Source organism: Pelmatolapia mariae, linkage group LG1 (genome assembly GCF_036321145.2).
Source record: "Pelmatolapia mariae isolate MD_Pm_ZW linkage group LG1, Pm_UMD_F_2, whole genome shotgun sequence".
NCBI lineage: Eukaryota > Metazoa > Chordata > Actinopteri > Cichliformes > Cichlidae > Pelmatolapia > Pelmatolapia mariae.
The window spans coordinates 40336465-40353227 of NC_086227.1; the positions used below are offsets into that span (position 1 = coordinate 40336465).

Sequence of the window (16763 nt, forward strand, 5' to 3'; positions counted from 1 at the left end):
ATGAATAAAAGTTTTAACAAAAATGATTCTGAGTGTGAAGACAGCAGCATGACTCGAATAGTCTCCCAAACATCTGGGAGCTCTCCTGTCCTCGGTGCTCATGCTCCAGATGTTCTGGGCTGCTGAAAGGTCAGGACTGGCCGGGTGCGTTCACTCAGTTGAGTGGGTAAAGCGAACATGTTTGGGACGCGGCCCGCCTTAGGAGGCTGGAACAGGGCGTTTCCGCGCTGAAGGGGACGCGGCCCGTCTGGTTCCTGTCTCGGTCATATGTCGGGGCTCCTGGTGCTCGCAGCGGCGCTTCGCGGTTCTACAGACAGAGTTCAGAGTTCGAGCAGCGGGTTGTCCGGGTCAGCTGAAGCCCCCCAGCAGCGGAGAGGATGCCGGCGGTGTCTAAAGGGGACGGGATGCGCGGACTGGCCGTGTTCATCTCCGACATCAGGAACTGTGAGTTTGTCTCCTTCACCCCGCAGCTAGGCACGGCTAGCCTCTGTACCGCGGGGACCTCAGGGAACACGCCCGGGTGGGGGACTTCGAGCCCGGGCTCAGTTTCCCGCCCCTGCCGCCCTCGTTCTGGACACATTTACCCTGTTAAAGTGGGATAAACTCCCGTCCAGCGCTCAAGCCTCCCCGGCTAATCATCGCTAGCTGCTAGCTCGGAGCTGCTAACGTCACCGTGTCAAAGGGCGTGGGCCGCCGTGGGGAGATAAACAAACCGTCACTTTTTAACGGCGTGAGCTGCTTTATCAGGCCAACATGAGCGGCTCAGTGCCGCCTTAGAAGGTCGTAAAAGTCGGTGTGTAAAATCTCCGTGCCACCGCCTCAGTTGGCGTTAGCTGGAATTAACGTTAATCGCGAAAAGTAACGCAAAACGGTAATCTGAGTACCCGTGAAAGAGCGAGAGGAAGTGGTGGTGCTCTACAGTGGGTTTAGAGAAAACCAGCAGCGTGGAAAATAAAAGTTTGAAATGAGAGCGTGTTCGTGTTAGTGGGCAGGTACTCGGGTGAGACGGAGGCAGATAGACAGTTCCCGTGTTTCTGTTTGCTGATCGTGGGAACGAGTTACAGTAACTGAACCAGCTGCTGTGTGACGGCTCTGCGGTACCTGCATGATGACCAGTCCAGTGGTTTTTGGCCTCTTTCAGCATCCTTACACTGTGAGTCTGCGCTGCTGTCTCTGTAGAAACAGACACGGTTCATACCGGGGCATGAGAGAAAAGACAACTCTGACCCCTGACCTTGACCCTGAAACACTAAAGGCAGGTGACTTTAACCCACGTGGTCCTTATGTTGCCTTACAGCCTTTCCTCGGGTCCCCTGTGAGGTTTTGATAGGAAGTATCTTTTATGTTGTGTTTGTATTATTGTTGGGTCCTTATCTACAGTATGAAATATGTTTACAGTATAAACCCAGAGATGGCTGTTGTTGTGACGTGGTGCTGTATAAATAAAACCGCTGTTGTAGGTGACGGTGTTGCAGAACTGCACGTTAGTGTTCTGGGTGAGAAAACAGGGACGCGGCCTCGGAGCTCCCTGTTGCTGCCCCGACGCAAACCGTCCTGACTCAGATTTTATTCTGCAGCGTCCGGCTGCTGCTGCTCTGCTGGGTTTGTTCATGCTGGCGTTTCAGGGTGACCTATTCTGAATCCACCACAGCAGCTTACTGTGATTCACCGTTCAAAATAAGCCTTCTGTATTTGATAGTGCAGCTGATTCAGGCCCTCTGTGTTCGCACAGTTTAGACTGTCAGTGAGTGCTCCCACATCCACTCTGCTCCCTTCACCTCTTATTATCCGGTCAATGTGAAATGTTGGCGAACGCTCATCAGGTTATAAATCACGTTCTTCACAACAAAGCACATGAAAAATGTTCCTACTGTCACAATCAGAGACTGTACATAAAGATGGATTTAGCTGAAAGGTAAATCTGACACAGAAGTGTCTTAAACCATCCAGCAGGGGGCGACTCCTGCGGTCACAGAGAGAAGTCTGATTGGATGGAAGTCTGTGAGAAAAAGAGGCTCCAGCTCAGCTGATCTGAGCTCAGTAAACACCGTAATGATGGTTTATGGTCTCAGCCGCTGGTTTCGGGGCTTACTGAACAAAGCGTGATGTTCGATTTGGAAGTTTTGGTCACAACAGAGCGAGAAAGGAGCAGGAAGCAGGGAGGATTATTTCTGTGTGATCCTGCAGTGTCATCAGGTCTACGCTTCAAAAACAGGCGGCCTGAGGTTCCTGCTTCTGGAGATATTTTCTTAATAAAGTAAAGATATGTCACTGCTTTATCAGGAAGCTCTTATGTTGTAGTGTGCGATTAAACCCGGACGCCACGTTCCTCAGCGGGGGCGGGTCCTTTAAAAAAGGCAGGATGTTGTATTCATGAGTGATCGCAGCTCTGTGCATGCTGAATAACGCTGATCTGTCTGCAGGTAAAAGTAAAGAGGCCGAGATAAAGAGGATAAACAAGGAGCTGGCAAACATCCGCTCCAAATTTAAAGGTAGGTGATGGAGAAACGAGCTCGCCGAGTCACCTGACGTGCTTCCTGCTTCCTGTCCCGACTGCTTTGTGTTGCCCTGTGAAACCTCACTGACTCTCTCTGATTGCTGCTGTTTCTCCTGTTGCCACCTGTTCCTCGCTGCCTATAATTAGTCTGCTGCAGAGAGGAGGCGATATGCGGGCAGGGAGTGTCCACATAGCGCCTCCTCTCCGCCCTCTCCACCCTCTCCACCCGGCATTCAGGCCTTTCCACTGTGTCCACATGTCTCTGCAACTGTGCTCCTTGTCCATGAAGTACTAAGGCTGGCGTAAAACACTCTTTCTTCAGTTTTATTTGATGATGACGTTTCCAAACGCCTAATTAAAGCCCAGCCATGCAAAAATAAAGATTGTGTGTTTGATGTTGCACTGCTGCAGATCCTGAACCTCCCACTCTCACTGGGTTTGGATTATTTGACTAGATTTGAATCAGACAAAGTCCACCTGCTTTTTCTTCCGAGCCTCACCTGTTTGGAATAAAATGCTGCTGTTTATCACATAGACATTACAGTGTGTGTGTGTGTGTGTGTGTGTGCGTGCAGGAGACAAGGCGTTGGACGGCTACAGTAAAAAGAAGTATGTCTGCAAGCTGCTCTTCATCTTCCTTCTGGGCCACGACATCGACTTCGGGCACATGGAGGCCGTCAACCTCCTGAGCTCCAACAAGTACACGGAGAAGCAGATCGTGAGTGTCGGAGCCGCTCGGCCGCCATGTTTCAGAGTTATCACGTGCGAGCCAGAGCGTCAGGACCGCCCCCTCACGCCGCTCTGGCTCTGCTGCCTCACAGACGGCTCTGTGGTCTCTGCTTCTGGGTTGATAAACACATTTTATGTTTGTTCCAAATGTTTTTATGGCAGTCCCACTCGTTTCCCTTTCGCGGCGTCCTGGTGGGTTTTTCTTTCACCTCTTATGAAGCAGGCAGTAATAACTGTGTAATAACAACTTTACCAACAGTGTTCTGGATGAGAGCGAAGTGAATCGGCTCAAATCATTTCAGCTCTGAGAGACTAGATTTTATTTCCAGCTGTGATTTTTAAGCTTCCAGCGATCATGAGAGAAGATAAATGATTATTGCTCTGCTTTAATTTTCTCTGCAGAGCTCTCATTTAGTTTTGTCTCGAGTCCAGCGCGCCCTGTCCCGTCTCTAAAAGCCCACACTCGCTGTGGTTGTGTCTCTGGGTCAGACAGAGCTAGCTGCCTTTGACTTGAGCTCTCTGAGGGTCTGTGCTGAGATTCAGAGCTGTTGGCGGGCAGCTTTCCTGCTGAGTCGCTGGAGGCGGAGCTGCAGGCGCCATAAGCTATAAACTCATTCACTGTGTAGGACCTCACCAGACTTCACTGTGACAGAAGAAACTACAAGAATGTAAATTTACTGCAAACGTAAATTTTTAGCTCTGCGACGGTCCGCTCTGTGACCCTGACGTGGGTTAGCTGTCGTTAATCAGCTCCTGATCAGTTTTATTTCATTGATCAGTTTTTTGTTTCCTTCTTCAAAAACAGACGTTAAAGGAAACGAGTGAGCGTGTGGAGGCTGATCATTGTTACAGCACGGCGTGGAGTCCTCCAAAGCCTCTTAGAACTACTGTTCAGTTACACAAGTAATCCAGTAAAAATACTTTAAGCACGAGACTAACATGAGTTTGATAAATGACGACGATCGTCAGTGCAGCCGATTCGAGAGTCGCTGGGATCAGCTGATGTTTTGGTAACAGAGGCCACGCCTCCAGCTGCTCCGTGTGGGTGGTGGTGACGCTCCGGCTCTTCTGTGTGTGTTTGTGGATTTCCAGAGTCGGAGAGAGATGAAGAATATCCCGTCACGTGACCTTTGCTGTGTCTCCTCCTTTCAGGGTTACCTGTTCATCTCAGTGCTGGTCAACTCCAACAGCGACCTGATCCGCCTCATCAACAACGCCATCAAAAACGACCTCGCCAGCCGCAACCCCACCTTCATGAACCTGGCCCTGCACTGCATCGCCAACGTGGGCAGCAGAGAGATGGCGGAGGCGTTCGCCTCGGAGATTCCCAGAATCTTAGTGGCCGGGTTTGTTCTTAAACACGTTTTAGCTTCGAGCGGCTCAAAGTCCTTTAATAACAGTTTGTTTGTGTTGGTCATGAATCTGGTTCAGGGTCAGCTGTGGGCGCCAGCCAATCATGAGAAATACGACGTTAATTATGTAGAATGTTGCAGCAGCAGGCACCAAATCCAACCTGACATTATCTGAGGTTGCACTGCTGTGGCCTGAAGCGCAGCACTGTCACTCATTACACATTAATAAAGCCGACCTCATTACACAGTGACGATCTACGGACTGCAGGCCAGTGTGTGGATAACAGGCCATGAAACACATGAGCAGGCGGATGGATGAATAACCACACACACATCTCCATCCTTCCAGTCATTACAGAAAGCTGTCTCAGTCACTCGCAGCTGGAGTCAGCACTCGACCTCAGTCCAGTAAAACAAACGGCTGTTATGGGCCGTCGGCACTTTGGTAAACGTTTCCAGAAACAACCCTTAAAAGCGATGTTGTATCCAGGGGTGCACGTAAGTGGTGCGCAGGTGCACATTCACTGTCAAAATAAAAGACGCGCACCAGATAAGAAGTTGCAACGCGCGTTTGCGTACATAAGATTTTCTGGAGGAGGACAGACATTTGTTTAGAACTCTTAAAGATGTCGAAGAAGAAAGCTCCTTTAAGCAATTACTTTGGTGTTCCTCCACCTCCAAAGAATAGCAGAAGGAGTCCGAACCGCAAAAGAAGCGCGTATTCTCGGATCAGTGGTTGTAGGAGGTGAGCTGGCTTCAAACAAATGATGAACGCACAGAGATGTGGTGCAGAATATGCCGTGAAAACCCCACTCTAGCGGACAAAAACAGTGCCTTTATATGTACGCGAACGCGCGTTGCAACTTCTTATCTGGTGCACGTCTTTTATTTTGACAGCGAATGCGCACCTGCGGACCACTTATGTGCACCCCTGTTTAAAGATGATGATTCATGTTCAGACTTGGAGTGAAACACAGATGTTGATGTTCTGTTTGGGCCTCAGCCCACAGTCGACACTTAATCAGGGAACTAGTTATTGGAGGAGGAATACTCTGACAGGGAAGTGGGGCCAGTGTGATGCAACAGAAATCAGTTAAAAATCAAAGAACAGCAAAAAAATTGCAAACCTCATCCTTCTGGGCCAGACTTCACTGGAAGTGACGGATCTGATTTTTACTGGGAACAAGCGAGCGATACTCACGAGTGAATGATAAGAAAACAGCGATCGTGATACATCAGCGTTACTGAAATAATACAGAAGAGTTAGTGTGAACAGTCTGAGCAGACTGTAGGTTTAAGGCTGTGTAATCTGATGGAGTCTGATTACCAATGTGAGGAACATGTGGGCGTGTCCTCGGGTGCTCGCTGCTGGTTTTCTTCCTGTTTGGTGAACCCGTGTCGCCGTTGCTTCTCTCAGGGACACGATGGACAGCGTGAAGCAGAGCGCAGCTCTGTGTCTGTTACGGCTCAACAGGACGTCGCCCGACCTCGTGCCCATGGGCGAATGGACCGCACGGGTCGTCCATCTGCTGAACGATCAGCACCTGGTGAGACTCCGCCTCCTCGTGCCGAGCTAAATACTTATATGTATCGTGAAAACGAGCTGATCGATGTGATGCCGTAGTTTAAACCCCGCCCTGAAACGCTTCCTCAGACGCTGACTCTGCCTTTCTTTATTTCAGGGCGTGGTGACGGCAGCCACCAGCCTCATCACCACTCTGGCCCAGAAGAATCCGGATGACTTTAAGACCTCCGTGTCACTGGCGGTGGCCCGGCTCAGCAGGGTGGGTGTCCGTGTGACCCTCCGCATCGCTCGGCTCAATCATAAACCAGCGGGGACATTAATCTCCTTCCTGTTTGTTTAGATCGTGACGTCGGCGTCCATCGACCTGCAGGACTACACGTACTACTTTGTGGCTGCCCCGTGGCTGTCCGTCAAACTGCTGCGCCTGCTGCAGTGCTACCCTCCTCCAGGTACGGCACACACTCCCACTCCCGTTTGCTGCGCACACGTTAGTCCACCACGAATAAGTAAAGGTTTGAGAGGCGTAACCGTGGCGACGGGGCTTGAAGCATCTGGTTTTCTTTGCAGAGGACGCCGCGCTGAGAAGTCGTCTCACCGAGTGTTTAGAGACCATCCTCAATAAAGCCCAGGAACCTCCAAAGTCTAAGAAGGTCCAACACTCCAACGCCAAGAACGCCGTTCTGTTTGAAGCCATCGCCCTCATCATCCACCATGACAGGCAGGTCATACATGAGGCGGGCTTTGTTTATCCTCGAGTGTGGGGGACTTCTGTCACAGCAGCCGAGAAAACAAAACATCCGTCAGTTTGCTTCCACATGTGGGCGGGGCCAGTGCCTAGTACAGCTGTCAGAGGCGGGAACACCTGGGCTGGCCGCCAGTCTGTCGCAGGGCTGACGCAGAGAGACAGACCTATCACCTGCGATAGAGATCAAATGTAACAGGAATCAGGTTTGTGTGTAAAATGTAAATAAAATGCAACGCGTTGCTATGGAAACCAGAACAAAGAGCTCAGTAAGTACAAATTTAACTCAAATACAAAGTCAAAATTAAAGAAATAATAAATTAAAAGTACTAATTTAAGTTAAATGTTAAAAAACAGAATATAATGAGCTCAGTAAGTTAACATTGAAATATTTAACATTTTAAAATAGTTCAAATTTAAATGTACAAAGTAAAAATATGCAAAAAGCTCAACGTGATAAAATCAGATTAAAAACAAACAAACAGCACAAATATGAGATGATGTCAGAGGGCTGAGCGAGCAGATGTTCAGCTGCTGTACAGATGTGCTGCAGTGTAGAGAAGGGGTTCCTGGGCCCCGCCCACATTCCTGAGACGCGTAGCTCCGGTCGACCTCGGACGTCACGCTCATTGTGTTCGGGTGTCGGTATCTGAGCCTCACGCTTGTCCCCCGTTGTCTCCCAGCGAGCCCACCCTGTTGGTACGAGCCTGTAACCAGCTGGGCCAGTTCCTCCAGCACAGAGAAACCAACCTCCGTTACCTGGCGTTGGAGAGCATGTGCACGCTGGCCAGCTCCGAATTTTCCCACGAGGCCGTGAAGACGCACATGGAGACTGTGATCAACGCTCTGAAGGTGAGTCTCCCTCAGCGGGACGTCAGTCGTCCGTTCCTCCTGAACTTGGACAAAACTCAAAGGTTTGGTTCGGTTGAATCTTTGAACACTAAAAATTAGTCTTGCGAATAAGTCTGACCTTTACTTTGAAATTCACACTTGCTTCCTGGTGTGTATCCCGTGCAGACGGAGAGAGATGTGAGTGTTCGCCAGCGCGCCGTGGATCTGCTCTACGCCATGTGCGACCGCAGCAACGCCAAGCAGATCGTGGCAGAGATGCTGAGCTACCTGGAGACCGCCGACTACTCCATCAGAGAGGAGATAGTGGGTCGTGATGTCAGCACGTTTCGCCGTTTGCTTTAAGCGGCGTGAGCGTTCGTCTTCAGCCTCTGGCTTCTCTTCCTCAGGTGCTCAAAGTGGCCATCCTGGCGGAGAAGTACGCCGTGGACTACACCTGGTACGTGGACACCATCCTGAACCTGATCCGCATCGCTGGGGACTACGTCAGCGAGGAGGTCTGGTACCGTGTCATCCAGATCGTCATAAACCGAGACGACGTCCAAGGTTACGCCGCCAAGACCGTGTTTGAGGTGAGCCTCGCTGCTGTCCCTGAACGCTACAGAGCTCACCGCTGTTTTAAGACTTCTGCGGTGAATCTTTGTCGAACCGGCGCCCCTGCCAGCTTCATGCTCACGCGCGGTTTATTTGGCATGTGGTCGCACCAGGACCCGACGGCACCGACACGGCCAATCACAGTAGCTGCAGGCTGCACTGCTGTGACGTGTAGTTATATTTGCAGGGAGCAGCGTGCCGGGATACGGCGCAGATTTAACTGGCGCTTCTTTTCCCAGCAGACACGTTCAGAGTGGCTTCAGTCTGTGATCATGTGATCAGGTTTTATTTTGTCCGGACGTTCTTTAAAGGCTCCAAACGGCTGTGCGACACACACAATACGACAGACGGAGTTTAACTGACTCGATTATTGAACACTGAGTGAGATCCTCACGGAGGAAACGAGTGGGCTTAAAGCTCTTTGATTGGTCGGTTGGATGAAGGAATCCTTCATAAACGCAGCTGTGATCCTGAATGTGTTTCCGGCCCGTGTGAGTGGTTCATTTGTGTCTTCTACCGTCTCATGAAGTCACTTCCTCTCTGACCTGCAGGCGCTGCAAGCCCCCGCCTGCCACGAGAACCTGGTGAAGGTGGGCGGGTACATCCTGGGGGAGTTCGGTAACCTGATTGCTGGTGACTCGCGCTCCAGGTACAAACCACACCCACAGCTGATCATCACAGTCCAGGGGATGTTTGTCTGGTCTCGTTGTTATTTGAGATTTTTATTATAAAGAATAATAAATCGTTTTTGAGCTCTTCTCTCATTCTGGACGATTTTGTGACAGAATAGGAAAAATGTGCCTGCAGACTTTAGGAAACGTGTCATTTATCAGTAAAGCTGATGCGTCGCTGCTGAAGCTGACGGGACCGATCGGAGCTTTCACCGCGACTCTGTCTCCTCTTCCTCAGCCCTCTGGTCCAGTTCAATCTCCTTCACTCCAAGTTCCACCTGTGCTCTGTGCCGACTCGGGCGCTGCTGCTGTCGGCGTACATCAAGTTCATCAACTTGTTTCCAGAAGTGAAAGCCACCATCCAGGACGTCCTGCGCTCCGACAGCCAGCTTCGCAACGCAGACGTGGAGCTTCAGCAGAGAGCCGTCGAGTACCTGAGGCTCAGCTGCATCGCCAGCACCGACATCCTGGTGCGTTAACCCCCGCAGCTATAAGACCCGCTGACGTGGCGACATCTGCCGTGAACTAGCACTGATGCTAACTGACTTCCTGTTTCTCTGCACAGGCCACCGTCCTGGAGGAAATGCCGCCGTTCCCGGAGAGGGAGTCCTCGATTCTGGCCAAGCTGAAGAAGAAGAAAGGACCCGGAAAACTGCCAGACATGGACGATAGTCGCCGCAGCGTCAACGGCAGCACGGAGCACAGCGAGAACACCGACACCACGAACAAGGTAACCACAGATACAGAGCTGTGATTGGCTGCTGTGAAGTCTGCCCATCACTTGTCAGCTGTTTAAAAGCCTGCAGCAGGTCGCTGTTCCAGTCTGCGTGCACAGGCTGCCTTTAGCAGCTCTTCCTTTATCTTCAAACTCTCTGTCCATCTTCTTCTTCACTGTTGGATGACCTTCTCCCTACTGACAGGCCCCGCCCCTCCTCCTCTGACAGGAACATGGTACTGTCAGCCTGACTTGGTAAACAGTAGAACAAGCTGCACCGATCAGCTGTGAATCGATTCATTGGTGAAAGCAGAGATTAAATCCTGGCAGGAGGGTGTAGTTCACACCTCCACCTGTTCTCATTTTGTTTGCTGGTATCTGTCTTCCAGAGCTCCACCCACTCTTTTACGGATGTCCTGAATCTAAACTCCGCCCCCTCATCAGGAGCCAATCTGCTCATTGACGTGTTTTCAGAGAGCTCCGCCCCCCCTGCAGCCACAGAGGTATCAGAGGAGAACTTCCCCAGGTGAGTGTTCAGGTGTAGATCCTCGTTCAGCTGCAGTGACCTGCACTGATGTTCCTGTGAGTCTGTCTCATCTCTGCGGGCCAACGTTGGTCTCAGCGATGCTTCAGCTCCTTCAGGTTTGCAGCATTGGTTCATGCACAGCTCTCTGAAGGCTGAGGCTGGACTTTGGGCCACTGCTGCAGCTTTGCAAACAACCATGAACTTTGACCTTTCTCATGCTAACCGAGGCCTGAGGAAACCGAGACTGAGCTCTTGGGTTTACCGTGTGACCTCAGGGTGACCGTGCGTTGACGGAGGTGCTCACGCCACTCGCACAGCGCTGCAGAGTCGAGCTGTTTCACACGTCGTCCACGAGGATGCCCGTGTAACGTGACATAAAAGTGTCGTGTTGTGTGTTAGGTTTTGTTAAGCTGCAGTGTGAAGCAGGCAGGTTGCACGTGACCTCGGCTGTGTGTGTGAAGCTGTGTCACGCCTGCTGTTTGCACTCCTTGAACCAGATGGTGTGAAACTCTCAACATACAAACTGTTGACAGAAACGTCATCGCCACAGGTTTCTTTGCAGTGCCGTGCATCCCGCTGCTGCAGAGAGACCTGCGCCTGATAGGAGGTTAGCCTCTGACATCACTGAATGCCGTGTTTACCTCTGTGCGCCGTCGTTCCTGTTCGGCCTCGTTGTTAGTGATGCGAGTCATTCCAGTGGCCGCTCTGAGATCTGCACAAGATGAAGTGAATGAACAGATCGCTAAACTCTGAGCTGTGGGCGTGGCCGAGCTTTACCGCCGTGCTCGGCCTCACGATGATGTCTCTTCTTCACACAGAAGTTTCCTTTGTGTAACTGTCGTCACATTTTCCTTCTTCCAGGTTTGTTTGTAAGAACAACGGCGTGATCTACGAGAACCAGCTGTTACAGATCGGGCTGAAGGCTGAGTACCGGCAGAACCTCGGTGAGCAGCCGCTCGTTAAATCGAGGTTTAAAAAGCACAACCTCCTCCTGCCAGACTCAAACTAAAATCTCGTTTGAGTTATTTTTGTTTTTTCTGTGAAGTTTTGTTATTATTGCTACCTGACTTTGACGGTCACCCTCGCAGGTCGCATGTACGTGTTCTACGGAAACAAGACGTCCACCCAGTTCCTCAGCTTCTCCTCCTCAGTGAGCAGCAGCGACGCGCTCAAGTCTCATATCCTTTCATGACAAACCTCGTAATTCTGCTTCAGCACAGCGAACCGGAGCACGAGGAGCTCCCATTTCAGCTCTGCACGACTCAGAAAACCACTCGGGGGGCGAGGCGGCGCTGGAGAGGGTTGGGGAACTTTAACATCATGACCCCGGCGGCGATTACAGCCGAGCAGAGGCGACGAGACCCGCTTTAAATATTTATATTCTGTTTTCTACAGAAATGCATCCGACTCTTTAGCATCTCTGTGGGCGTGGGCGTGGTGTCCTGTGATGACCCCGCCCCCCCTGAAACAAGTTCAGAAAAACAAACGTCGGCTACCAAAGTGCAGGAAAATCCAATCAGAGCAGATTTAAAATGCTGTGACATCAGAATATCTCCAGCGATCAAAGACATCCTGGTGGGTAAAACTGACTGTGAGATACCCGCTGCACTTCCTGTTCCATCAGAGCTGTGGAAGCTGGTGGTTCCTCTTCATGCTCCGACTCGGCTGAGGCCTTTCTTGTCTCTGCTGGGTTTGATGCTCGTGACTGCAGACTCGTGCAGGGGTCTCACCTGTAAGGCAGAGGTTCCCACACTGTGCTTGGAGAGTTAGCAGCATGCCATTACTGCACAAAAATCTGTGAATGATTGTGGATGCATGTTTACTACCAGTCCTCTGTTTGTACTGTGTCTGTGCACTCACAGCAGCACATCAACACGGTAACAGGGAGCAGGTTAATAATTAAAAAAGCATGAAACTGACCTCTCACAACTGGTTTCGGATGTTTGGCTTGGGAATCAGGGCGGGTACTGGTCTCTCTCTCCTCCAATATTATGTGCGTCTCTACACGCCTAGACTAGGGGCGTAACAGTGGAGCAGACTGAAACGCCAGAGCAGACGAGTTGGACGTCACACGCTCGCACTTTAAATCTTTGGTGTTACTGTTTGTGTCGGGGGCCTGAACTGTTAACGTCCCGCATTTAAAAAGAATAAAATCCAGCTGAAGTTTGAGTTTGATCACAGACATGTACGCTCAGTAGTACACTCAGTAGTCGGAGTATAACATACCCTGAGTATCAGGAAAGCTCACTCAGAGGAGTTTGTGTCACTGATGATGTGGACCTCTGTGACCTTCAGTAGAGTCCTTAACGGTCGTGTCCACAGCTGAACGTCCACTCGAAGGCGGTCGACCCCGTGATAGAGGGCGGAGCTCAGATGCAGCAGATCCTGAACATCGAGTGTGTGTCAGACTTCAGCGACGCGCCAGTGCTCAACATCCAGTTCAGGTGTGTGTGCGTGGATGGGTATTAACATCTTCATGGGGACCAAAAATTGGTAGTTTACTATACTTGTGGGGACAAACAGCCCTCGTGGGGACCAAAATCCCGGTCCCAGGAGTTTGAAGGCATTTTTGAGACTCAAAATGTGGTTTTAGTGTCAGGGTTACAGTTAGGTTCTGGTTAGGTTTAAGGTCAGGGTTAGGCATTCATTTTTGATGGGTAGGGTAAGGGGCTAGGGAAAGCATTGTGTCAATGAGATGTCCCCACAAAGATATAAATACACACGTGTGTGTTTGTGTGCTCACTTCTGACTGCGTGTGTGCGCGTGTGTGCTCGCGTTCAGGTATGGTGGGGCCCTGCAGAACATCGCTGTGAAGCTCCCCGTGATGCTCAACAAGTTCTTCCAGTCCACAGAGATGACGTCGCAGGACTTCTTCCAGCGCTGGAAGCAGCTCGGAGCGTAAGCGCAGTTTTCACTGATCAATACGCCGATCGATCGCTGCTGTGACTGAAAACACTTCAGCCTCTGAATTCGAGCGCTGACACCAAACATTTGTTCTGTTTTACGTCTGATCGATCTGAGAGAGCTCGAGTGTGTTTCTGTGAGGAGTAGTAAGTAGTAATTGAGGACACGTTTCCTGAAGTTTTCTTCTGTTTGTCCGCAGCCCTCAGCAGGAGGTCCAGAAAATCTTCAAAGCCAAACACCCGATGGACACCGAGGTCGCCAAGGCCAAGGTAAAAAAACACAAATCACTTTGGCTGTTGTGGAAAATACATTATTAGATAAGAGGGCTTTAGTAACATGTTAATCTAGACTAAACAAGTTTTAGTTCAGTTTTATTTCTGCAGCTAAAATCACAGCAGCCGCCCCCTCAGGGTGCTCCACGTCGTCAGGTACAGAAAGATAACGAGCTGTTTGTGCTCACGTGTCTGAAGTCTACTGACACCTAGTGGTCAGATGTTACCTGCTGGAGTTTTGATGAGGATAAACTCCTCCTCTGACCCTCGGTTCAGGTGTGAGCCACCTGAGTCATGCAGAACAGCCACAGAGTTACACAGTAATATAGCTGTATTATAGCAGTAATCGGATTACAGCGTATGCTCTTCAGCCTGTGGAGATCAGACAAACGTGATCAGGAATTTGCTGCACAAACATCAAAGTTGAGGTCACTCGAGGTCGGCACACAGGTAGCAGAGTAAGGCTGCGGCGTGGCGACCGCGAGACTCGCGGGCGTGCAGAGACGATGGCCGAAGTTTCCACGTTTATTCCCACTGTGTGAACATGAAAATGTATTTTACTCCAGATTTTAGGTTTCGGCGTCGCTCTGCTGGACGGCGTCGATCCCAATCCTGCGAACTTTGTCGGAGCGGGAGTCGTTCACACGAAGACCACTCAGGTGGGCTGCCTGCTCAGACTGGAGCCCAACATGCAGGCTCAGGTAAACGCGCACACACACACACACACTCTCTGTGTGCAACCCTCACCTGTGTGTAACTCTGAGTGCTTCCTGTGCAGATGTACCGCCTCACGCTCCGGACCAGCAGGGACTCGGTGTCTCAGAGACTCTGCGAGCTGCTCTCAGAGCAGTTTTAGACTCTCGCCGCCTCTCACACCTCAGCTCCTGTACAGTGTAAAGTCTTTTTTATTTTTCTTGCTTTACATCTGAATGAATCCAAATGTATTTTTGCACACAGCTTTACTAATCACACCGCTTTAATCGTCCCTCACTGTGAGCGCCTCGCTGCAGGTCCTGACTCTGCCGCCGGAGTCTTTCCTTTTAGACAACAATCCCACCAATCGCACGCCTTCAAACCAGAATCGCTCGATCAGAGGTCGGTGTCGTTTACCTCAGGAGGAAAAGCCGCAGCTTTTCTGTCTTTGGTGTAACAACGACTTCAGATGCTTGGGGCGGTTCTGCTTTTGCACATAAATTTTACACGATAATTCAGCAAAGACAAAAAGTCCTCGTAGAACACTAGCTAGGATCTTCTTATTGTGCTGGAGGTCATGAGGTCATAAGAGCGCGTCTGTTCTTCTTGTGCACCTCTGAACCGGTTGGCTCGATTTCAGACACCAAACGGGAATGCTGCTCCTCCAGCCACGGATCCAAGCTTCCTGTTTGGAGCGAGACTTCCAGGGAGTGATCTAGGAATCTGCAGCAGGTGCAGAGGTGAACAAGGAGACGGCTTTATAGGTTTGAAGGGGACGCTGCCCAAAAGTCATTATGAGTTAAAGGTGGCCTTTGACCTCGCCTCGTTCTTACCTCCAGACGGTCGAGTCTGTGAACGTTTGTTACTGAGAACATAAAGGCCTTACAAAGAGCCTCAATCACTGCCTCACACACTACGTTTGCCTTAAAGCTTCGATGATTCAGAGCACCGCTGCACTCTTCACATTTCTGTCGCTCATGTTTGCTGAATCTCCTGCGTTTGTGTGACGTGTCCTCATCCTGATCTGCGACGGCACACGTGACGAGTACAGACCGAGCGCCCATGCGTGGAAACGGCAGCAGGCTTCAGCCTCACAGACGTCGATGTGACAGAAAAAAAAACGCAGTTTCTGGTGTTTATGCCTCACACGGCGCCGTCACCGTTTCGGCTTCAGGTTAAGGAAAAAGTCTTCATCATTTTAAAGGAGACCGTCAAACGCCTCACCTGTAGTGCCTTCAAGGTGAACTCTGTTCAGCCTCTTTTACACCTGTGCCTTCATCAGCTGCTGACTCCGCAGCTCGCCCCCTGCTGTCAGCACACAGTGAGCCAGGTACTCTGATTACTGAAGCTCTGATGACTTTGTCTCTGCTGACACATCAGCCTTTGTGCTAAACATTAGAGATGCTGGAGGAACAGCCCTGTACGCAGCAGGAAGCAGCTTGCTGAGCCAGCAGGTGAAGCCTGGCTCGATGCTCTCCCGGCTGGTGTGAGGGCTGCAGTTTGGCACACGTATATAAACCAGAACTGAACTACAACGTGAGTTTGAGCTTTTAGGAGACGATGAAACGATGGGAAAAAATAAAGTCTGAGCGTTGGTCGGCCCAGCAGGAAGCTCTCAGGGTTCTTCCTCGTTACTGCCCATAGAGAAGTGTTTAATACCACGGGCTCAGTCGTCACGGCTTCACCTCAGAGCGAGGAAACAAACTTTAAGGTCTGACCTCACGCCGTGGTTTCGAGCTCTCGCCTTCGTAGCTGGGTGTCCTCTCAGTTTCTGTCTTGAAGCTAATCTGTAGACGAAGTTTTGCGACCCGTTGAAGCTCCGTGTGGCGGCTCAGGCCGAAGCAGCCGCTCGTCGCGTTTCCTGAACTTTACGTCTTTGAAATCCGTCGTCACTCCTGACGGACGCTCGCGCTCAGTCACGTGTGCCTCGCTGAAGGATCGCGCGCCATCGAAGCAGAAGAAACGGCTGCTGATGTCACTGTGATGTCATTTCAACATCCAAATGTGTTTTTACAAATAAACATATTTTACAAACTAATAACCTGAAATCTGCTGTTTTTATTCAAAAAGGAAAAAAAGCCTCCTGGTAACTCGATCTCGCTTCACTTTAAATAAAAATAATAAAATGTTTTCAGACCTTCAAAAGTGTTTTTATAAGTGAAGCTAAAACTTCACAGCACTCATAACTTCCTCAGATTTGAACATGAATATCTGATTTTTTTTTCTTACCATGAAAATGAATTGTTTTCTTTTTTAAATTCTTTTTTTTTTCTTAATTTTTGTGGCTCTTTGTGACCAAGCATCTCATCTTAATCAGGATCAGTCATTTGGGACAGATGTGTTACTAATGTTTTGGTACTGACCAGTTAAAATAATCAAGTCTGTGAAGTCCCATTTTTGAGCAAACACTAATAAAAAAAACTTCACATAACAACAGACGAATAGTGAATGATATGTAGAGTTTCTCAATAATGTGAAAATAAAGCATGTTTTAAACATTTCTGTTAGTTTTTCTTAAAACTCAACATGGATTTACACGATGATTTATATGAAACCAGCCATGGTTTAGGACTTTAAACAGTAACTTCTCCAATGTAAGTATTGACAGCACATACATTTTTCTCCACGACAGGAACGCCATCCTCCTGAGCAGCAAGAGTCCAAAGTCAGTCAGTTTCCTCCTTTGAGTTAAAC

At 49.9% G+C, this 16763-nt stretch overlaps 1 protein-coding gene across 1 annotated transcript; it reads left to right on the forward strand.

The window, feature by feature from the left end:
• Positions 1 to 100: 100 nt before the first annotated feature.
• Positions 101 to 16513, forward strand: LOC134632492 (AP-2 complex subunit alpha-2). Its single transcript, XM_063481226.1, has 22 exons — positions 101 to 444; positions 2424 to 2492; positions 3073 to 3215; positions 4379 to 4572; positions 5996 to 6125; positions 6261 to 6362; positions 6444 to 6552; positions 6671 to 6825; positions 7533 to 7697; positions 7863 to 8000; positions 8084 to 8266; positions 8840 to 8937; positions 9198 to 9429; positions 9525 to 9689; positions 10064 to 10200; positions 11062 to 11144; positions 11289 to 11377; positions 12520 to 12644; positions 12982 to 13098; positions 13304 to 13373; positions 13943 to 14077; positions 14155 to 16513. The coding sequence occupies exons 1-22, from the start codon at positions 378 to 380 to the stop codon at positions 14230 to 14232; spliced, it is 2784 nt and encodes a 927-aa protein (XP_063337296.1). The 5' UTR covers positions 101 to 377; the 3' UTR covers positions 14233 to 16513.
• The last annotated feature ends 250 nt before the right edge of the window (positions 16514 to 16763 follow it).